At 38.7% G+C, this 24,114-nt stretch overlaps 1 protein-coding gene across 2 annotated transcripts; it reads left to right on the plus strand.

Moving 5' to 3' along the window:
* Nucleotides 1-382: 382 nt before the first annotated feature.
* On the plus strand, nucleotides 383-24,114 carry MYBL1 (MYB proto-oncogene like 1). Of its 2 annotated transcripts, XM_055705766.1 has the most exons (16): nucleotides 383-704; nucleotides 4,582-4,684; nucleotides 4,810-4,881; nucleotides 7,897-7,989; nucleotides 9,020-9,240; nucleotides 10,995-11,178; nucleotides 11,404-11,478; nucleotides 13,002-13,106; nucleotides 14,343-14,576; nucleotides 14,886-15,254; nucleotides 15,748-15,890; nucleotides 16,289-16,403; nucleotides 18,091-18,207; nucleotides 18,294-18,398; nucleotides 20,915-21,094; nucleotides 22,879-24,114. In XM_055705766.1, the coding sequence occupies exons 1-16, from the start codon at nucleotides 685-687 to the stop codon at nucleotides 23,005-23,007; spliced, it is 2,265 nt and encodes a 754-aa protein (XP_055561741.1). In that variant the 5' UTR covers nucleotides 383-684; the 3' UTR covers nucleotides 23,008-24,114. The 2 variants fall into 2 exon arrangements, with proteins under 2 accessions (XP_055561741.1, XP_055561740.1); XM_055705765.1 differs by lacking the exon at nucleotides 20,915-21,094 and having other exon boundaries at nucleotides 546-704.

Consider the following 24,114-nt stretch of genomic DNA (forward strand, 5'->3'; position numbering starts at 1 on the left):
CGGGTTCCCCCCCCGCCCGCCGGGAAGACTCGCTCCCCCGTCATGCCTCGCCCCCGCCGTCCCTCCCCGCCCGCGGCTGGCGCGAGGCCCCGCCCCCCTCCCGGGTCGCGTGCGGCGGCGGCGGCCAATGGGGCGGCAGTCCGCCTGCGCAGATTCAAACGGTGGCTCTGGAAGGAGGCTGGGCGCGAGATTCGGCGGCACCGACCGAGCCCGCCGCGAGCGCGGCGGTGGCGGCGCAGCCCGGGCGGCGGGGGCCGGCCGGCAGCGGGGGGTGAGGGGCCGCGCCGAGCAGGGCCGCGCAGCGCAGCAGCCCGGAGCGTGGGAGCGCCGCCGGAGCCCGCGGCAGCTCTGACAGGAGGCGGGAGGCACGGCTGAGCGAGAGAGGGGCCGCTGCGCGCTCCGTCCGTGCGGGCAGGGGCCAGGCCGAGCCATGGCTGGCGCGCCGGGGGCCGGGCCGGGCCGGGGCTGAGGGCGGCCGCCGGGGCGTTGCGGGTACCGCGAAGCTCCGCGGGGAGGAGGGGGCTGCCAAAGGAGCCCTACCCGCCTCGAGTCTTCCTGAGCCGCCAGCGCCCCGCTCCGTGCCCCGCCCGCCCTGCCGTGAGAGAAGGAGCCCGGGCGGGGGCTCGGGGGCTGCGCGCTGCGCCCCGCTGCCGTGGCGGCCCCCCCCTATGGTGCGCCCCGAGGATGGCGAAGAGACCGTGCAGGTGAGTGTGGCCCCGGGGCGGGGATCTCCGCGCTTTCGGCCCCCCCCACCCCAGGCAGCCGCTCTCTTCCGCGGCGGCGCCCAGGTACCCCCCGCGCCCCGGGATCCCTGCCAGGTGCCGCCGCCGCCCCGCCCCGTCCCCGCCGCCCCTGGCCCCCCCCGCCGGGCCGTGCTGGCGCGGCGCTCGGCCTCCCTCCACCTCCCGGCCGCGGGTGTCACTGCCCGCCTCCCGCTCTCCGCCCTCCGGTTCCTCCCTCGCTGGGCGCCCGCACAGGTACCTGCCCGCCCGCCCTCCGCCTTACGAGCACCCGCTCCCGAGTATGGGTCTCGCCTCTCGCTTAGCGGCCGCTCTCACCTCTGTGCTTTCGCTGAGACCATCTTTGTTGCAGCGTACCCGAGCGACTCCTTAGGTTTTCTTTTCTGTGGCCTGCCAGTGACGACTGTGTTGTCTCAGCCGCAGCTTTGCTGGTTACTTTCCTTCTGCTGGAGTAATACTTTTTGCTTTTTTCCTCCCGAGTGGCTTTGGCACAGCCTTGATGCATGGTTTGGGGCTGTTCAGTTAAAGTTAATGTTCAGGGCTGCTGATTCTTCCAGTATCTTAAATGCACCTGCTTTCTTTGATTTGGCATATTCTTTGATTGAGGATGTTATAATCTAGCCCGAAATCTTCCTGAGAGCGAATGTTTTCCTCCAGAGTTTCTGCAGCAGCCCCAGATGGTTTTGATACATCTTTTGTTTTATTGATACGAAAATGGGTGTGTCTTTACTTTGTATTCAGAAGGTGGGTTTTGGAGAACTGTTTCATTGCTATAGTTATTTCTGTCCTAAATAGAGAATCAGTTTCTGAAAAGTGATAAAGAAGTGTAAGAGAAGGATGAGGACTGAGAAAGGAAAGGGTACTTAGTGGATAGTATTAACCTGTGAGTTACCTATGGCATCTCGGGTTTACTGTGACTGCATGCTTCTAATGGAATTGGGAGTGGTTTCAAAGTTTCAGATTGTAAAACTGCTGCTGCATTTTCCTGTGACATGAAAAGAGTTTGTAAGTTAATCTTTTTCTGCCAAACCGTAGCTAAAACAAGAAAGCAATGCTTTGGTGTTCCAGTTGCGTAAGGAACAAAGGTTCATCAATGGGTTTAGCTTGCAGAGGCTAGCTGCTGGAGCTGTCTATACTTAGCATCTCCAAGGATCAGCTTAGAGGGAGAATGTTTCTTGTTACTCCTAATCTGCATTTTGTGGTTTTAAGAGACTTTCATGCATGGCATTGCAAACAATAGTTTCATCTTTGCAAAGCTTTAGCTTGTATTAACTCTCGTGGCTATGGAGTGCTTAGGAGTTGTAACTGAAAATACAGCTGGTTGTGGATAGCAGAGGAACGTTTGGTTAGAGATAAGTAGCCCTAGAGGAATACTGTGTCAGTGTACGATAACTACAGTGATTCGCTTTTGGAGATAGGAGTTTATACAAAGGTGATTTCAAGATTGTTAATCTAGGTGTGGAGTAAGGAGAAAGTATAACTGTTTTGCACCAAATGGAATTAAGTTTAATTTTGTTTAAACTGTTCTTGGGTTTTGCATTTGGAGGCTTAATTTTGCACTTAATGGCTCTCGTCAGGATTGCAAAGACAGGTAGCACAGAACTCATGAAATAATTACTTTATTGGTCTAGATTTCTTATTTGGTGGCCACATTCCACTTTGTGCAGTATTCTAGCACAGTTTCATAACTCCAAAAGAATCGTCAAGTGAACTATAGCAACCCCGTGTGTTTGGAAATCTTTTCTCCTTAACCAAAAGCTTGAGTTAATAATCCGAACCATTCATGTATATTTAATTTATAACCTACTGGTGTACTAGTCTAAACAAGACTGAAGACTAAATGGTTATTCATGTGGAATCAAGGTGCATGAGAGGTTAGCATCCACTTGGCTGGCCCCTCGCACCTGTGAAGTGCACAGAGGCAGCCAGAGGCTGTGCTGGTCTGGCTGTGGGACTTGTGTACTGCTGGAGAATTCCTAGTGCAGGGTTCCTAACCGCCGCTGCGACAGGGACCCCATGTTGTCTAGAACCGGTGCTGTCATCAGCACCACTGCCACATACACGGAGCTCTTCCTCTTCTTTTTAAAATCCCCATGACTTCACGTAACTGAAGGCTCTGTTCTTGAACGAGTTTGCTGTGCAGTGGGTGAGTAGACTGTGGACAAGGTCTTAACCACAAGGCCAAATTTTAGTTATAAGTAAACTGTATGGCTTGATTGGTATGAAATAGGATTATAGAATCAAGATACGCTCCTGAAGTTTGTTGAGAACCTGTGAATAAGAGACCAAAAAATAGGGGGGGAGAGGAGAAAACTGTTAATTTACCTGTGAGTTTAAATTCTGTTTTCTTAAGTCCTAAGCTGCTTAATGCAAAACTCTCACAATCACTGAGTTTACAGCTTAGTTTTTTGTAAGGTCAGCAAGTTCTTCATGTACTTGCAACAAGCTTACTGCTTTGTATTTCGCTGGCTCCACAAAGTTTAATAAGTTTAAATATCGCTAACTATTTCTACTGCATCATGAAGGCAAGTAGGGCAAATCTATCCACATGCGGTGTAGGATGTAGAAGCAGTGTTAAATAGACTGGGTCTGCAAGAGTTGGATACACACTGTCCTGTAATAATGCTTTCAGTTAAGCAGTGCTCTTCTTGAATGACCTATATTCATGTTGGCCACAGAGAACATACTCACTTCATGGGAAATAAAAAATATACATAAATGGCTGATTAGCATGCTGTGAATTAGCATTCACCAGCAATGGGTGAATTGCATGTTCTGGAAAATAACATAGAGATCCGCCATCTAATCAGTTCTTAGGATACCAGCACAGCTTAATTCCATTACCGGGAAAGGATTATTTTTTTTTCCTTTGGTTGAAAAATGGAAGTAATTTTCAAGGCAGAGAAGAACTAATACATTTATTTTTGAACATGAATTTGTTATGTATATAATGCTTTTTATAGTAATAACAAAATGGAGGGAAAATTAAGGCTGCAGTGTGAAACTGCTTCTAAAGCAAGATGTGTACTTGGATAGGAATCCCTTCTTCATGTCTTTGCTATAACCAATGCAGAGGAGCTTCTCATCTTGCTGTTAGGCCCTAGGTTTCCACATGTGTTTGAATTTATGCTGTCTAATGTGACTCACCGACATGTAAGTTCAAGTGATATTTCCATGAAACGTTTCCCTGTGCTGCTTGTTAGTAAGGCTTTGTTTCTCAAGGCTGTGAAGTGTGCACTTCTCCAGTAGATGGAGTGTCATCTACGTGGAGTCTGACCTGGCTTCCCGCCCCTCAGACGCCTAATTTAAAGGCTCAGCACTGACATGGTCTTTATTTCTTGCTGGATTTTTTTTGTCTTCAAAGATTTGTCTCTTAATTCCTGTAACATTGAGGCAACCCTTTTGCTTTTGTCTAGTGTCAACTTGAGATTTGATTTGGCACCCTTGTTGTGTTTGCTGTTTGAGTTACGGAGGTGGAACATGAATGTGTTTTGCAGACTAGCAAACCACTTTATCGTATAAGCTCATTTGTGTAAAATAAAGATGCGTAACAAAAACGTGATCTTAAACCGTAGCTTTTGCTTCAAATTTAAGTCTTGAGTTGGCGTGAATTATCTGCCTGTATCTCAGTATGTGGCCTTGAAATTAAGGTTAATTCTGTTCCTTTGACGTGGTAAACATAGGCTACTGCTAGAGGCAGATCTTATGTTTGTGCAAATTCTGTATGTCATTTTAGAACAATATGTACAGGCTGTGAAAAAGCTACAGGTAGCTAGGAAAAGTAAGTTACTGAGAGTTAATTTAAACTCTGCCTTCTTCACTCTTCTGTTGTACTCTGCAGTGAAGAAGATTATGACCTTCTATATGTGGATCATGACTACGAAGCGCCACAGCAGAAAGGTTTGAAGAAGATATGTAACAGGGTGAAATGGACACGTGAGGAGGTATCTTTTTTTTTTTACTTTAGTTTCATTCCTATATGATATTAGTAGCACATGAAATATGTTATTATTTAGTACCATAGTGGGATACCATGTAACATTTATTGGCTGAGGTTATGTCTTAACAGGATGAAAGGCTAAAGAAGCTGGTGGAACAAAATGGTACAGATGATTGGGCTTTCATTGCTAGTCATCTACAAGTAAGTTGATTCTCTGTTTCAGTTGAGTTCCCTTTTAGTATTTATTTACGTTGGTCATGTCTACTTTGGAAATGAGGTGAACCAGAAATCAGAAACACACAATAATAAAAAATATTTTAAAGGATGCTTGTAAATTGGACTTGAGATCTAGCTCAGACCCTAGAGAACCTTATCAGCTCAGGCTGGGACTGAAGTAATGGTCTGAAATGATCAAAAATAATTGATGCCTTCTCTCCACACTGACTATTTGTTTTCATTCTGGAATATATTCCTGCTTCCTATTGATTTGCATCACTTGTGGTTACATCTACAGTTCACAGGTTGCTTTTGAAGCAGGGAAGTGGGTTGCATCTGAAAGATTCCATGAAAAGAGCAGGATCAGTTTCTTAAACGCCTTAGGAAAAAGGAGGGTGGATTGGTGATGGTTTTTTTTATTTGATGTTTGTTGGGTTTTTTGTTTGTCTGTTTTTGGGGGTTTTTTTGTTGTTTTTTTTTTTTTTTTTTTAGGGTAAGTTCTGCTTCCCTAACATATGTAAGTCTTTCCATCCAATGATGTCTTCAGTTGCTGTGAATAGAACCTTAGTGTGTTTCTTGGAAGTTTCCTACTGACACTTAAAATTTCTTGTTCTGTTCTGATGGTCAGGTGGAATGAGTAAAAGAGCTGTTGGCTCAAACATGAGATGGCTCCTCAGCTGTATGAGCTGCACTGGTAGAAAATACCTACAACTAGAATCAATGATATGTTTCTCTTCTGATTAGATGTTAGTAAATGCCTACTTTAAAAACATGGCTAGAATCTAAGGCTGGAATCACTACCTAGAAGTGGTATTGAATATTCAAATATTGGAAATAAAAAAATTACCCCCCCCCCCCCCCCACCTTTGTGGCTCTTATAATACTGAGTGAGATGATATGGTTGTATGAAATTCCTCTGTAACTAGGTAAAAATACACTTGAATTAAACTTGAAATGCTGAGCAACTACTGTGCATTGTTCTCATCACGTATGTGCAACTGTGGTGCTTCTAATTCTTTTTTTTTTTCTAGGTAACAAAGTATAGGTATCAGGGAAGGATCTCAAAGCTTGTACATTTGAGTGCACAAGCAAATCACTGTTCTTTACATGCACATTATCCCTTTCCATAAAGGCAGTGAAATGAGTGAATGGCAGAGGAGAAAGAGATGATATCAAGACGCTTTTGTATTGAAATTTTGTATTGAAAACTGTTTAACATGTTTGGTGATATTGATCTGCAGGTGTAGTATGGAGTTGCGTTTAACAGATCTAACAGTTTAGTTTAATAAGTTTTCCAGCTGAAAACAAGTGCTTCTGGCGACAGAAAGCTATTGTTCAACTGGGCCCAAGTGAGGCTGGAAAAAAAACTCCCCAGCTATCATGGAAAACATGTATGGAGGATCAGGTTGCCCATTGCAGAATTGTTGATGTTGGGAGGAACATCTTAAGGTCATCTAGTCTGAGCTCCCTGCTCGAGGATCAGCTGGAGCAGGCTGTCCAGGACAGTGCCCAGTTGGGTGTTGAATATTTCTGTGGATGGAGACTCCACAGCCTCTCTGGGCAACCTATTGTTGTGTTCAAATTACAAAGCCGAATAATACAGGCTGGCATAATTACCACTTAACTTGTTACTAGTGGTCTTTTGCTAGGAAAACCAAGTGTATCTTGAGTTGCTAGCTTGTAAAGGCACTCAAACTACCATGTTTTTCAGAACCCTGTTGTACTGTTGGGCCTGGCACAAGTAAGCCTTCCCTTCTGTTCTGCCCAAAAAAGCAAAGATGGCTTAAAGGTGACTCTCTTGAGACAATGCAGCTTGTATTATCTTTCAATCTATCATGGCTAAAGCAGACCTGAAACAATTTTATTGTTTTGGCACATCATTTGCTTTTGCTCTTCTCCCCCAAATATGTCATGATTTCAGAAATGTCTGGAAGGCAAAAATACTAAAAGGCCAGAACTCCAAAATTTTTCTTTCATCAAAAATGGGAGTAGCTGTCCTATACTGAGTCTGCCTCTTACGGCTTGTCTCCACCAGGAAATGATGATGTTTTGTAACAAACTCTAGTGTGCTTTTAATCATACAGTATCTACTTGTGGTTAACTTGAAGGTACTGTGATCGATTATAATTTTAGATGTAACAGTCTTTTGGCTTCTTGTTTAACTTCATCTTAGCATGGTAATGCCTTTACTTGGTACACAAGCCCAGCAAAACCTTGAAATTGGTACTTGCTATCCAGCAGCTTGCACTGAAGAGAGTAAGTTATGTCCCAGTGTTATAAAAGGCATACTAGTGTGCTGTGCTGGGGCAGGTTCTTATCTGCATCTTTCTAAGGGCTGGAGCAACCCTGAGAGTCCTAAACTTTCATATAGACAGTTTTTAGGAGGCTAAGTGAAAGCTTACTTCTCTTTCATAACTGGGAACAATATTTCACAAAATCCTTAGTGAAGCCACAGAAAAGCACCATCTGTCCTGAGCAGAGAAAGCAGTGTTGTTTTAATTAGTATGTTAGCTAAACTTGATATAAATCTGTTTTCTTAACACTCTAGTAAAGAGCTGAGAATATATTCAAGACTTAGAAAAAAATTACTTTTTTACTTGCAAGAAAAAATACTTCCTTTAAAAATTTCTTTCCTTCTATAACCTTTATATAGGTTATAGATAATATCAAAAGCATGTCAATCACATAAAGCTCAGAGAAGGTGTGGAGTAATGAGGACAAAAATAATTCCAAGTTTTTCTTTAAAGAAGAGTAAGTTCTGAATTTGATAATCAAAGTAAGAACATTGAAGTAATTAGAGCTTTGTGCAAGGCTGTTTTTTCTGGAGAAAAGTTTTTATAAGCAAATGGAAGAAATAATAAGGAGAATGTAATTATACTTACAACAAAGGTCTGGATAAGTTTTAATTTGTAATAAGCTAATAATTCTGGCTAGCTAATATTTACAGTTTTATGTATTCAAGAGTTTAACAGCTACACTGGTCTTCTAAAACTATTTCAGAATCGTTCAGATTTTCAATGCCAGCATCGATGGCAGAAGGTACTAAACCCAGAACTGATTAAAGGTCCCTGGACTAAAGAAGAAGATCAGAGGGTAATAAAAATTAATTGATATTGTACTGTTAGTGTAATAAAACTGGCATCTGACTGCTAAGAATATGTACTTTTTCTTAGGTTTCATCCCCACAAAGATGATGTCTGATGCATCTTGTGACACAGATAATTATGTTATGCTGTGTGAGAAGAAAATAAATTGCAGCTGTTCTTAAGTAGATGGAATGTCTAGTCTGCTCAGGTGTTTCATTTCTCTTTGCTCACATTGCTAGCTGAACTACTCTAGCTTACCAAAAAGAGATCTTATAGCTAAAGATCAAAGGTCTTATTTACATCTTTTGTTCCTCAAACCCACCAGACTGAAGAGGGTTGTGAATGGGAAATTATTTCATACTTTACTGTTAAAGAAGCTGGCAATGGTGCGTTAGACTCCTTTTCCCCTTCCACCTCTGTTAATCCTTGCTGCAGCTTTTTGCCTGTAAAACCTGGACTGCTCTGTAGGGAGGTGCACATATAGCTTTCACATATGGTATTTCAAATTATCTGCTCGTTCTCTCTGTTTGAAACTTTTTAAAGATGTTTAAAACTAGCATTTGTCAGCTTATGAATATGGTCTTCCTAACCTGTATTTTTTTACAGTTCTCATCAGTCTTTTAAGAAAAAGCTGCTAAAGTGTAAAACCACGTGAAAATGCGATGGAGGCTGGGATGGTGTAGGTTTTTTCTCATATCTATATCTTGTTGAAAAAAACTCATACAAGCATCTTTACCAGCTTCTTTTTTGCTCTTTCCTAATGTCAGTTTATGGAATGGGTGACAGAAAGGGAGTTTCCAAACGAATGTTTTTATCGGTACATACTTTTTTTATTCTAAACATAGTGAATTTGGACTTAATAGTAATTTCTTGATTCCTTGAAACTGAGTTTTGAAACCCCAAGTCACGGTCTGCCTCCTTAGGCCTAGTATCTTATCAAGTTGACTGTTATAATCCTGTTCTAAAATGTGTGTTCTCAGACTTTGATTAGGAAAATCAGGTTTTGGAATTACAACATGCTTTCATCTGTGTTCCAGGTTATTGAATTAGTTCAGAAGTATGGTCCAAAGCGCTGGTCTCTAATCGCAAAGCACCTGAAAGGAAGAATAGGCAAGCAATGTAGAGAGAGATGGCACAACCATCTCAATCCTGAGGTAAAAAAGTCTTCGTGGACAGAAGAAGAGGACAGAATAATCTATGAAGCTCACAAGCGTTTGGGAAACCGATGGGCTGAAATAGCAAAACTGCTTCCTGGAAGGTGCTTTTCAACTCTTATTTGTGTTAAATACTGGAATATGCGAAGTGGTCATCACGCTACTCTTTACAGTGTAATTTGTTAGTCAGAGAGCATCTATTGGAACTTATGTCACAACATCTTTATCTTGATAGATACTGAATTTTTTAAAGATCTGCATTTGATTATGTATTATTGAAAAGCCATGAAACAATAAAAAGACCTTGTACACTCAACAGGTTCCTTCAAAAATCCTCCTGATCACTTACAAAAAAACCATGTAGTAGACCTAAAGAGAGTAACTGCAAGTAATAGTGGAAGAATGCCTTAACATCCTATGACTTGGTATCAAAATGCCTTTTTTAATATGCATTTGGAGGTGACTTTGTTTTTGGTTTAAGATCAGAAATTCTTCTGATGTATTTCTTTTTGTGGAACACTTCTTGTTAAAGAGGGACATTCAAAAAAGATCTTGGTAACCTTCAAAAGTTCAGGCTTAGGAGTCATGCGTTGCAAAGCTAGTTGGTTACCATACAGTGTCTAAGAATGAATTGTGTATATTGTTCTCCTTACAATTGTTTCAAGTGTGATTGCCAACTTATATTCTTGTGGAAAACAAAATTTTAGTGTATAAGGAGTTTAATGAAATAAATTCTTCTACCTTGTACTGTTAATTGAAATTCAGCGTTAAGCTGTTCCTCTCTGAATTCAGTCTGTGTGTTCAGGGAGGTGACTGTGCCTGAGGAATGTCAGCAGTTGCTGTGCTGGGTGAATGAATCTTTAGAGACATGTGTTTAAAAATTGGACATCACAGGAAATCCTTTGGAGGGATGGGGAGGGAATGAATTGCATCTTAATAGAATTTCAGAGAGGGAAGGTGAGTTTCTAAGGACAGAGGCATTACTGATTCACTACTTGCTGAAAATAAATCTGAGATGAGATGCTGCTGAAGATTGGATCCTAGATCTAGAAGATTTGTAAATAATCTAGTGGGATGAAAAAGGGGAATCCTTGGAATTGAGCTTAAATGAAGAATGGAGCTTAAAGCAATTTTTACTTCCGTATATATCTCTCTAAGCCTAGTAATAATGCTAATGTTTTAAACTAATGCATTCATACTCTACTCTTGCCTTAGTGCTTGTCCAGTGCTAAAAGTGATTTCAGCCTGCTTGTTAAACTGCAGGCATTTTCTTTCCAAAGGGAGTGACAATGGATACTGGTCTTCTGTCGTGCCTACTTTTCCCTGTACAAGATCAAGGGCATGACAAGGTAGTGGGATGTTCTTCCATAAAGCTGCACATAAACCTCAGAGCTGGGAATGCCGGCTGTAATTTTTTTTTTTTTTTTTTTAGATGAGATGTCTTCCAGTAGCAAGCGCTGGCCACAGTGCCCTTATTATGCTGAGGGACAGTAGGGTGATTGTCTTAGCATCATGTTCTGCAAATTTGTAGCGCAGGATAAATAATATAGTGATAGAGAAGGCATGGTTATTCCAAGTATCCAAGAAAAAAGGTTTTCACCCATGATAATAGCCAGAACCAAGGTTTTTACTTTTGCTACTTCTAATTTCCTGCAGACTTGAAGTTTAATAGAAGGAAGTTTTGAAGAGAGTAGCTTCCTAGTAATTATGCCAAAATCCCACTGATAATAGAATTTTCAGTCTAAGCTGCTGGAACTTTCTGGATCTGTGGCTTTGGATTCACCTACTGTACAAACCCTGTAATTATGCCCTGCTTAGAAATATGGAAACAAGTCACTGTTGTACACTTGCATTTTAGGACTGATAATTCGATAAAAAATCACTGGAATTCAACAATGCGAAGAAAGGTGGAACAGGAAGGATATTTACAAGATGGTATAAAATCTGAAAGAGCTAGTTCATCCGAACTTCAGCCCAAACCTTCTCTGACTATGGAACACTTGCACACTCAGAATCAATTTTACTTACCTGTTCAGACACATGTAAGTTCAAAATCCAGAATAATTAGTATTTCCCAGTTTCAAATAATTTATTTGGTTTAGAATGAGAAACAAATCTGAAAGATTGAAGATCTGTTGAGTATTTTTGTGATACTATGGTAACTTAAGATTTGTAAACCATAATAAATAGTTTATGTACAATAAACTAGAGATAATTTTATAGCCGCCTTTTCTTTAGGGTTTGTAAAATGATCTATGTCTTTTTAGATTCCAGCATACCAGTATGCCTCACCAGAAGGCAGCTGTCTAGAACATGCTTCGGCTTCTTCCAACTTAGTTCAGGTAAATTGTTAATGGGCATTGTAAATGAAGAGAATGTACTGTGTATTATGCTGTAAAATGAAGAGTTTAATAACTTGTAACTTCAAAAATGTCTTTAAGTCATCATTCACCTAACTTTATGTAAGTATTCCTCTGTAAGTAAGCTTGCTAGCTTAATTGATAGTCCTAGGTAGCAAAAAAGGAGATGTCTTTATACATCTCAGAAGCACAGTGGTTGTGTTTATTTCTGACAGAAGTATGGCTTAAAACACACTACTAGTAAAACCTTTCCGTAAAAATTACAACCTGTTAATATTGCCTAGCTTCTGGGAGATTTAAAGACAAGATTTTACTACTTTATATGTGTAATAAATACAACCCTATCTGAAAGACTCAGTTCAAATGACTTACTGTGACTTATACTTAGCGGCTGTGCGGTTTTGTTCTCGATAGGTTTTATTTTTTTCTGACTGATAAACTTCTGTCTATCAGTTGAAGATGCTGTTTTGCAGCATTCTAAATGCTGAAGCATTGAGAAACTGTAAAAAAAGAAAACACCCCAAAATTGGATATATTTATTTTCTTTTGCTCCTTTGGTCTCACTTAGAATATATCTGAAATTCCTCGTGTATTGCAGACTGAATGTAGATCTTGGTTTTTAATATGACTTCCTGAAGAATTTCTGTGGATTTGAAATCAGTAAAAAAATTATTTTGATGTGGGGAATAATACTTACTTTGTTTGTGCTAGATGTGTTGGAGTATTCTGCAGAACCCTGTACCTAACCTTAAGTTTCCCTGTGCACGTCATCTGTTTCATATTGCATTTTCTTCCTTGATCTCAGTATAAGAATACAAATCATAACAAAACCTCATATGGCCTTTGACACTCTGGATTGCCTTATACAGAGAAGTATAAGATACTTTCTGCTCCTTGAAGTCTTTCCTAAACTGTGGAGTATAGTTAGTTTTGAAACTCGTGTTATGTATCCTCACTTACCTATATTCATAGCAATAATAGAAAGTTTTAAGGAGGTTAAAAACAAACCAACCAAGCAAAACCAAATAGTTGATTTCTTTTTCTGATAGTAGTGGTAGGATTGCTTTGGTAGACATTCTGTCAGCAAATGTTCATTTGAAACACTTTCACCCTTAGTGAGGATAAATAACGCAAAATTCTAGAAAGCACATGAAAACTCACACACATCTACCAAGGTGCCAACGTTGTTGCTTCTATTAAAGATAGAACTGAGTGACTTTTGGTTAAAAAGTGCTATAATACAGTGAGCATTTGCAGGCCATATTAGAAACCTGTTAAAATACTAGTTTGTATACCACTTTTACATCAGATCCATCTCCTCTAATTGCTGGAGTTGTTTCATTTGCGAGTGACTACTGGATTACAAAATATGATACAGCTTGAACAGCACTGTTCTGCCATACGTGGATTTCTGTTAAAAATGTAGCTATATTATAACAGAATCTTTGCTGTGGAGGGGTGGTGGAGGTGGAAAATAGTAATGGATTCTTTCTTAAATTTTTCAGCAATCATTTATTGATGATGATCCTGACAAAGAAAAGAAAATAAAAGAACTTGAATTGCTACTTATGTCAGCAGAGAATGAAATCAGAAGAAAACGAGTGCCTTCTGTAAGGACTGTAAATACTTGAATATGCTTTACTGAGATTTATCCTCAGCAGTTTAATAATGGATGTTTGGTTTTGTGTGGTGTTTTTTCACCCAACCTTCTAAAATCAAACCTATGGCTGTTGGGTTGTAAAACGAAGTCTGCATTATTAGAATTGAGGCAAATAATTTTTAGTGCAGTTTTCTAAAATGGAAACAGCAAAAATATGACCTTCAATTTGGCAGTTGTTCTTAAGACCCAGGATTTTAATCCTCTTCAAGAGGTACCATGTTTGTTGATACCACTGCCATTTAGTTTTATAGATCAGCAATTTTGATCTTCTGTTCAACAGAGAAAGGTGAAAATTAAATAGGTTTGGCCCTGTTTGATTTCAAAATGTTTTGTAGATTATATTTCTGTCAAACTTCTATGTGAGTGCTTGCAATGCTTAATATCCACATTTGGACACTACAAACAGTATATAAATTTGCACTGCACAAAATTTAAGTGTACTTCAGTGGAATTGGGGAAACTTGTAGATGACAGTCACTTATTTTCCCAGGGACAGGGGGCTGTGAACATCAGACACCTAACCAACCCAGCTGTATTGATCACTAATTTAGATTATGGGTGAACTTCCCATTTCGTGTGGTGGAGATATTTCTGGCATTCTCTTGAAAAAGTACAATGTTCTGCTTATCTAGTGGAATCTGCTTTGCCTTCTGGATTTCCAGTGAAAATTAGAATTTGTTTCTTGAGTATTAAGCAGGTGACTAAAACAGGATAGCCATTTAGAAGTTAAGTACACTATCAATGCAGAAGCCGTGTTAAAGAAAAAATCAGATCAAACAAGAAGTATTTCACATTCTGGAAACAGTTTATAATCTTAGAATGTACCTATGTTCTGTAGTGCAGATGACTTCGTAATACACTGACGTTCATGAACACAGGAAACTTGCTTGCATCAGAGGTGATTTTTAATACAACCTGTAATTATCTAAGTTATAAGCATATATAAGGTATGAATGAGACATAAGATAAAAATCTTAAACAGTTTGAGAATGCTGAGTATGTTAATGTAAGGAGAAGACTAACTGCATTAATGCAAACAGATAATTAGTGTTTGAAAAAGCAAAAATGAATAGTTATGCTTAGTGTTTCCACATACTACTATTTTTTTTCCTCCCTGCAGTCACATGCTTGATTCTTTTCAGTTTCTGAGTTGAATAAGATTATCATGTTTCTTTGTACTCTTTAGCAAGCTGGAAACTTGCCTTGTTGGTCTGGAAGTTTTGTCATGGAAGATGGTGTGTCTAATACGCTGAATAGCCTTGGGGAAGAAACAAGTGAGTTCTACAGCATGGATGAGACCCATGGCACATCTGTTCAGCAGAATTCACCACCTAAGTGTTCAACTGTGGAAGCAAATACAATGTTATCATCTCTACAAACCATTCCAGAATTTGCAGAGACACTAGAGCTTATTGAATCTGTAAGTCTGTATTTATTCTAATGAATGTTTATTTAGGAACATCAACTTACAGAATATGTGTAAACTACTCTTAAAATTACCTTATTCTGTACTTGTCTGTAGTTTCACCCACACTGAGGGATTTGTTTTATTACCTGTTTTAAAAAAATGTTTAAAGTATTCAGTGTTTTAGGATTGTGTGGAAGATGTAGTGACAGTAATTCAGTATATAGTTTCTGGAGGTAGAAAGCTGTTGGATTGACTTGGACATTGTGAAATAATCTTGGATAAGCCTGCTAGTGTCTGAGTATTTTGCATCTCGACTTATAGGATCCAGTAGTGTGGAGTGATGTCACCGGTTTTGAGCTTTCAGAGGCTGTTGCATCTCCTGTCAAGCCACCTCCAGTAAAACTAATGAGGATTCAACACAATGAAGTGGCTGCTGAGTGCCAGTATAATGTCAGTGTTGTGCTTGATGGCAAAAAACACAGTAGCGTCACTGGTGAGGAAGAAGCAGTTTTTCCAACAACCCCAAACTTAACTAAGTTCAGCACGCCACCTGCTATCCTAAGAAAGAAAAAGAGATTGCGCGTTGGGCAATCACCAGTTAATGAACTGAATGATGGCTTGTGTAATGATGCCATCAGTGTTGCACTAAAGCATACACCAGTGAAAACACTACCATTTTCTCCATCACAGGTGAGTTTTATTTTTAAATATGGCTAAACATTAAGACAGCAGTAGGTGGGTTATAAATTACAAGTACTTTCTTCCCTAGTCATACATTGTGGCCAAAACAAGTATATCCAAAAACTTCTTAAAACATTTGCATAAGGGAATATATATTACACAGAAATAGTTAAATAACCTATTTCCTCTGTTTTGAAGACTAATGGTGTAGGGGAGGGGGGGCAGGCAGTGACTTATGTCTCAGCTCACACTTTTCTCATGCAAATAATAGAGACCAGTTGTCTCTGTGACCTAATTAAGCAGTAGAGATTTTAAGGAGAAGATCAAGGTTTCAGTGATAAATATTGCAAATGTCTTGGAGTATCAAGTCAAGAAAAGTTTTATTGGGATTTGTCAGTAAAAGCCCTTCAGATATATACATAATTTTTTTTGTTGTACTGCTTAGTACAGTGGTGAAGTTTTGTCCTTTAAGGTTGCTTAGGTTTTTGTCTCTTGTGCTTAGTTTTTCAACACTTGCTCTGGAAATGAACAATTTAACCTTGAAAATCCTGCATTTACATCAACTCCAATCTGTGGGCAGAAAGTTCTTATTACGACTCCTCTACACAAGGAAATGACACCAAAAGAGCAAAAGGAAAATGTGGGGTAGGATTATTACATTAAACATCTGGTGGTGTTGCTCAAAAAACCCAAGTTTTTCTAAACATTGAGAAATTAGTCTGCTTGTGTGCATACTGTAAATGAGTTTTAAAACCCCTAACACTTAAATACTTGTGTATAAACTGGCTTCCTGTTTTTAACATAAAGCGATTTGTACACAGTTAAAATCTTTCATTTTTTAAAATACTGAACAAAATCCAATTAAAGTTTAATATACCTGGGGTAACGCTGTGGTGATCTTAATACCTTCAGATTCATGGTGGTGATATCTGTTGTATAAATTAAAGTATTTTAAAATGTTTCTTAGATTCATTTTATTACATTACTGTTGATAAAGTAAAATATTAAAATGCATGTATGAATACTTCTCTATGCTTGAATAGTTTTAGAACTCCCACAATTAGAAGATCTCTTTTGGGTTCAACACCAAGGACGCCAACCCCTTTTAAAAATGCTTTGGCTGCTCAGGAAAAAAAGTATGGTCCCCTCAAACTTACGGTATGTAATGACAATGTTTATTTTCTTCTTTGTTAAAAGTCTTAATGCTCTCTTGTTTTTGAGGTATTGTAAGCCTCAGCATGATTTAGAAAGCATTTTGTAACAGTGCTGCAGTTTCAGTGACGTTCTATATTACCCTAGAGAACAGCTAGAATGTGAATCAAAAATGTTTCAGATTTTGTACATTAGACTAGTATCCTGTGTAGTATGGAGGCATTGCCTTTTTGAATGGCATTTGGTACATATAATAATTTGATCTATGGTATTCCTAAACACATTTGTGAGTTGTTTTAAATTTGTTTAGCCTTGCTAACACTGTGTCTTAGGAGGTGGTAACATTGTCTGAGATTTTAATACTTTAGCATTCTGTTTTCTCAAAATAAATATTGTAAGTGAGAGAGTGAATGGGTGTGGGTCCTCCTACTGGATAATCTAGTAAGAACAGACTGGTGCAGATGAATATGACTAACTGTTGTTTTAAGCAACTTTCACATTGACTTGAAAAACTGCATTATCTTTGAATCCTCTGGACTATCTAAAAGCTGAGTTGTTTTCTGGGTTTGGTGGTTTTATGGTGCTAGGACTGAAACTAGATGTTTACCACAGCATGCTAGTATTTTGAGAATTTTTTTGATGGAAAGGTGTTTGGAAGTGGTTTATCCTTCCTAGGGGCTTAATTGAGTGATGCCTTTAATTTTCTTCATCCTAAAAATCAAAATCTTATTTTAGCAGTTTATTACTTCTCTGATTCAGATTCTCTGATTCACAGAAGAATTTTTTTGGTTGGCTATGGATTATGTTAGGGTTTTTTTTTCCTTTCCCTAATGAATTAAATTTTTGCTCTCTTCCTAGCCTAGCTAAGGTATGTTAATGCATAATAACTTTTGGAATTCAGTAGACATATGCTTTTCAAGTTCTGAAAAAATTCCAGCCAATACATATTGACTACTTCTTTTCTGCAAACACAGAAGGTAGCTCAGACTTTGCCACAGGGCTTGGCACCATCTGTGTTACCCTATAGATTCACGGTCTCTCACTATGCAAATGGAGTGGTTTGGCATTCCTGTTTCTGTCCACTATTAACGTCCTGTTCAAAATCAAATTTTGAGGGCTTAAGGGAATTCTTCTCCTGTTGGTACACAAAGGAGCCATCTGTATGGTTTCTGTGAAATTCTGAACTATACTTAGGACCATAAATGTCTTATTCAAAGGTTTGTGTTAAGATTGATATAAGTTCCTTTCCCAACAACAGTCATACTTTTATAGTACAGTTTTTTAGCATGTTTGTATGCATATATACACACACACACATATATTTGTGTTTAGGGATGTGTTTAGTATGTAATAAAGTGTTTTTATCTCTTTTGTCAGTGGATAACCATTGATAATAAATGCAAACAAGTAGTTTGCACGTTGTCTTCAGTGCCGTCTTGCGTTTTTTGAGGCACTGTGTGCATGTATGTATTTTATCTGGCTAGAAATAATGTGTAGTAAAGTGAATTTAAAAATCTGCATAGCCTTGAAATGTTGAGCTGTACTTGTTAACTGCAATAGCTTAAATCCTTTTATCTGTTGCTATACTTTGCAAGATCTCTTTTCTGGCCTATACTAGCTGAGATTAGAACATGGTAAAAACTAGCAACTAATGGACTTCCTGTGTTTTCTCTTCCAATTTTAATTAACTTAGTCACAACCACTTGCCTTCTTGGAGGAAGACATTAGGGAAGTTTTGAAAGAGGAAACTGGAACAGATATATTTCTCAAGGGGGAAGAAGACACTGTGTATAAAAGCTGCAAGCAGGAGGTAACATTGCAATAGTAATTTCAAACAGGAAATAACTGCTTTTAAATAATATTTTACAGTTTTTCTCTGCAAAATGTTTATTGCAGCACAACTCTTCTAAAAGAGTCAGAAAATCACTGGTCCTAGATCCATGGGAAAAAGAAGAGGTTGGTGCCCAGCTCTTCACAGAAGATAATAGTTTAGATGTACACGTAAGTGTTAAACTACAGAAGAGGATCAGTGGCAGCAATTTTAATATAGAACTGAGTATCTTTCATTCTTTCAACGAAAATAAAGTGTCTGGATTGAAGCTAGATTCATAAATTTAGATAATGAATATCACCTTCAGTTTGAAATACTACTTTAAATACTTTAAATACTTAAGCAATACTTGAACATTGGGCTTGAATTCATGCATGAATTCTTCCTTTCAGGCCTTCAGAGCAGGACTGGTAATGTGGATGCTTTGCAGATTTGCTGTTATAGCAAACTGCTTCCATGCTGGTTGCCTATAAACTTTAGTATATGAATATTAACATAGGCTGCATCTCGAATGCTGTGGTTTTGGGCCCCTTACTAGAAGAAAGATGTTGAGGTGCTGGACAATGTCCAAAAGAAGGGCAATGAAGCTGGTAAGAGGTCTAGAGAGCAAGTCTTTTGAGGAGTGGCTGAGGGAACTGGGGGTGTTTAGCCTCGGGAAAATGAGGCTCAGGGGGGGACCTTACCGCTTTCTACAGCTGCCTGGAAGGAGGTTGTAGCAGGATGGGGGACTACTGCTTCTCCCAAGTAACAAGCAACAGGATAAGGGGAAACAGCACCAGATGAGGTTTAGATTGGATATTAGGAAAAATGTCTTCACTGAATGGGTTGTCAAGCATTGGAACAGGCTGCCCAGGGAAGTGGTTAAGTCAGCAACCCTGAAGGTATTTAAAAGATGTGTAGATGTGGTGCTTAGGGACATGGTTTAGTGGTGGACTTGATAGTGCTGGGTTAACGGTTGGATTTGATTATCTTGAGGTCTTTTCTAATCTAACAATTCTGTGATTTTACATGTGATGTGCTGAAGCTGTCTGTAATACACCAGGAAGATGGCTTTTGCCCCTGGGTTTTGGATGTGTGTGTGTGTATGTGTGTGGCAGACACATTCTAAAGATACCTAGTGCATAGTAGGCAGCATGTCTGTCTTTTCTGCTCTTCGCATAATAGGGGGATACTTTAAGAAATATCAAGCATGTAGAAGATGAGATTTGTGGGCTTCCTCTGCCTGAAGGAGTTTGAATACTTCTGCCTCAACAACCAAGGCATCAAGAGTTCAGATATGGGGCTGTTTTGGTCCCTTATTCCTTTAAAAAGTAGCCCAATATTTTTGCAGTGGATTGTTTGAATAGATGAATCTTTAGTCTTGTAATTTGAAGGAAAGCTTTATTCTAATCTAGTTTTGAATGTATGTACGTGTTTAATTCTGTAAGAGTAAATGTCTGTGACTCTTGGATCAAGTACAGAGTTATATTCAAGAGGTAGGAGCTAAAGGCCTTAAAAAGAACAGGTGCTTAAATCATACCCCTTTCTGATTATTGTAGCTGTTTTTCTAAATTCCCTTCTTAAATGCCCGGTAGGCTGTGCCTGCCTGCTGGGGGTCAGGTGCCCTGCCACCTAGTGGGAATTGCCTGCTTCCCGGGAACGTCTCTGTCTCGTGCGGAGCAGCTGCAGCCGTTCAAAACCGAAGCAAAATGCCCAGTGTTCTCTTAGTAATGTTTTGTTATGGCGTGGTATATGGTGCATCACTGATGTTCAGGTTATTAAGCTAAACCAAGATACACTATGATGTTGTGGTACGTTAAAGGCAGTGGACTGGGAAAAAATTGTTTTTCCTCCATTTTAATGACGGGTGCTGGTATAGCAGGAATATTTGCTCTTAGCAAGAGAGATAGTGGTAGTATCTGATTTAAGAAAGAAAAATGTACCAGTCCCTAAGTAGAAAATATGAGTCCTTGTGATGGTAAGTTTAGGAGTAAGGTCTGAGGTAGAATAAATACGTAAAGGTAGCTTAACACATTTTAGTGGGGTGGTTTTAAAGTGACTAAGTACATATTGCTGCTGTTACTCTCCTCTAATTTAGCTTTCTAAAATCACCATATACCTTTCTTCTGCTTTGCTATAGCGAAGCTGGATTAATTTCTTTTTATTTCCATAAACATTATAAGCAGATAAAGTTTTCTGGAATGATCAATCCAGTGCTTATTTCAGTTCTTAAACCAGTTTCTCCCCCTGATGCTGATGTGGTCTTAATGTTGGTTTACTCCACTCTCCTTGTGCTTACTTTTACAAGGGTTGTACTAGAAGTGAACTGCAAGCTTTTTTCTTTAGAATTGCTCTGTAGTTACCACTTTATCAAGTCTTGTTCTTAACAAAATGTAATCAGCTGAAACATGGATTTATATGAAAGAAACAGTCTACTCAGTAATGCCGAAATCATGCTAGCAGCTATTCGTTTTACTGTGCTCAGTATTGGCTATGAATCCCAGTATAGACCACGCTAATTCTTCATATATTACTCATTACCTTGTCTTTTTGGATTCTTTCCTAGGGTCTTTCTGATAGTATTTGCTTCGTTTAGATTTTAGCTTCTCTGATCACAGCAGATTTTTTTGGTTTTTTTTTTTTTGTTTTAAATTTAAATTAAATACTAATTCTTATTCCTGTTCCCTACCCTCTTTTTTGTCAATAGTCAGAAAATGCATACACCACATCTTTATTAATGATACCATTGTTGGAAATACATGACAACAGATGTAACCTGACATCAGAAAAACAGGATACAAACCCAGCAAACACAGCAAATGCAGTAAATAAGAAGAAACTGAATGCATGTGCTTCAAAAAATGTCAAAATGGAGAAAGCTCTTCAGGTCTGGATGCAAAGAATTCTGTTAGTTTTGTCAGCAGGTTAAAAAGATTTTTTTTGTTTGTTTTTTGTCTTGTACTAATGTCTAGAATTGTTCAAGTCAGTGCTCTAATTTCAGTCAGTGTTTCCATGATCCTTATTTCTTCTAAGTTGTTCATTTGTCCATCAAGTGTTTATTCATACTAAGTTCTTTAAATATAACCCTGATGTTTCATTGAGTGGCCTCAGAGATTTAAATTAACTCTATTCCAGCTGAAACCAGGACAGTGGGGGAAAAAAATCTGGCTAGACCTACAGTACAGGTTTGGGTACCCAAGTCTAGCAGTAAGAAAACTTGATTTGGTGCAAACTAAACTTCTCTAGCACATAAGTTTCTCAAATTTCACTGGTGCTTTCTTCATAATAAGCCCAGTGGGTTAAGCAGAGTTCATCCACATTCTGTTTGGTAATTGTTCTTGTAACGTGCCTGTTCTTGTACATCTGTATATTTTCCATACTGTTAAAACCATGGAACCTAGTTTTCCTCTGTGTGTGGCTTGACCACCAGGTTTAGGGAGAGATTCTCTTTGACTTGACTTGGCACCTGTTCCAGCTTGCTTCATAGGAAGTTAATGTATGAAGTTTTTGTGTCTTCTCAAAATATCTACAGGTCTGTATTAATTAAAAAAGGTAGGGCACCTGGTGCCTAATATTCCATGTCCCACTTAAATGCTTTAACAATGATGTGTTTTTAAGTACAGAGACAACAGTATTACTTTCTGATCCTTTCTTATGAGAAGAAAGCAAACCTCATTTAATTGTGATATTCCAAAAAAAGAATTAACTGCTGTGAATTGCAGCAAAGGTGAATATATCTGACCCAGAACTATGCTTTTAAGAATACTTAAGAGGAGCTTAATCATCCTATATTCACACAAACGTTCTTATTTAACTCTTTCTGCTCTTTCTCCTGAGAAATTGCCTCTCAGTTTAGTGGCCTCTCTAACCATGAGACTGTTCCATGAATCAAGTCCTGCTAAATTTATAGAGAAACTCAAATGGCTAATTTTCTCTTTGCATCTATATGTGGAACTGGTCCTTCGGATCAGTTTCTACCTGAATGTGGGAGGGAGAGAATCTTGCATTCTTCATTATGCTCCAATCTGCTGGTGTCAGGTTCAATCTAGAGCTGCTACAAATCAGCTTGAGATTCAGTAAATCATGTAAACATGCAGGGTTTGCTTCATAGACAAAGCAGGACTAGTAGCTCAATTATTCTTCCGTTCATTATATTTATTCATAATTCCTTTACCATTTCTAATATATTCCCAAAACACCTGACTTATCTTCCACAGCTGTCACTTTGGTTCAGTGAAGTCCTTCACAGTATTCTTTTTCAGCTGCCAAACCATTTTGCCTGCCTTGGTATCTCCAGACAGCTGTCAATAGTTATTTTTCTGCCTGTTGGACTTAGCACATTTAAAGGGGAAGATATCCAAAGAGAAGATGACTTAATTAACTTCCTTTTATGTATCAATTGTGGAACTAGTCTCTTTTTAAGAGAATTTTTAATTTTGTGTATTAGAACTTGAAGCGTAACACAGATGCAGTACTGGGGGAGCTGGATTAAGGGGTGGGAAGAGAGCTTTGTTGTAGGTTTTATGTATTGTGTTGTAGAACTGAATCTGTCTCAGTAGAATACAGTGTTGCTGGACTTCATTAATTTATTGTTACTTTGAAAGGTTGTATGAGAATTGCTCAAGTATTTTAGGTAAAAGAATCTTTTAAACTTAATTTTATTTTATGCAGTCAAATTGTGAATGGGAAGCAGTTGTTTATGGAAAAACAGAAGATCAGCTTATCATGACTGAACAAGCAAGAAGATATCTGAGCACATACACAGCTACCAACAGCACTTCAAGGGCTCTGATACTGTGATGGTCACTGCAACTGACAACCATTTCTTTCCATTGAAACTGACACAATGTTGAAGGCAATTCCAGCACAATACTTCTGAATTAAGTCTTTACTTTGAGACAGTCTGCTAGGGGAAACCTCACAGCTACCTGAAAGCCTCCTTTCTTCTTCTGACTGACAAAGAACAAACATGAAGCTCTTGTATTCTATACGAAGGGATAATACAAACAGTTCTGCAATGAATTTCTTTAATATTAAAGTAACACGCTAAAATATGATAAAGAATGATAAAATACATTGCAGTACTGACAACACATAGTTTTTAGGTCCATTTTTCATATTTATTCGTTTGACTTGCATTGCTTTTTTTCTGTTAGTGCATTTTCAGTAGAGTAGGTTTATAGTTTGTTACTGGTTTCCAAATGAGTAACATACATGACTGAATGTGCTTTTGCTTATGTAGCGTTTTTCTAGTATATAAAGAAACACGATGGAAAGGAGTGTAAAGGAAAGATAGAAAGTTGCACTACTAATTTTTTGGTATGCTGCAAAACAATGAAATTAACTACAGTGTTAAATATATTTATTTGCAAATGGTACTAGAAGTAGGCAGAGGGGGGTGAATTAGGTTTTAGTGTAAAGCATCAGTATTTTCTTCATAAATCTCAAAATGAGATGATTGTTGAATGTATTGTACAGTATGTAGGAATGGGGAATTTTGTAAATTGGAAAGGAGTCTGTTTTTATAATTTATTTTCATTTTGAAGCTTAAATGTAGATATTTATATGTATGCAGGTTGTCTAGAAGCCAACGTTGTTTCCTGTTAAAACAGCTAAAATGAAAAAAGGACAAGTTTAAAGTATGGAATAGCAGAAGAATTACAGTGGTGAAGTGTACAAATCTATGCTGTATGTTACATCTACATAAAAATTGCACTATAACCCTTAAATCACGTTGGTCTACAAAATAATTACAAGGTATACCTGTATTATACAGCAGCTGTTCCTGTACCTTGTTTAAATATATTTAGAAAGGAATGGTGGCATCCTGTATATGACCCAGGAGTACTTCATTCTGCATAGGAGCTAAAAACTTAATGCATTTTAATTTTATTTAAAAAAAAACCA

This window comes from Falco cherrug, chromosome 3, assembly GCF_023634085.1.
Source record: "Falco cherrug isolate bFalChe1 chromosome 3, bFalChe1.pri, whole genome shotgun sequence".
Taxonomy (NCBI): Eukaryota; Metazoa; Chordata; class Aves; order Falconiformes; family Falconidae; genus Falco; species Falco cherrug.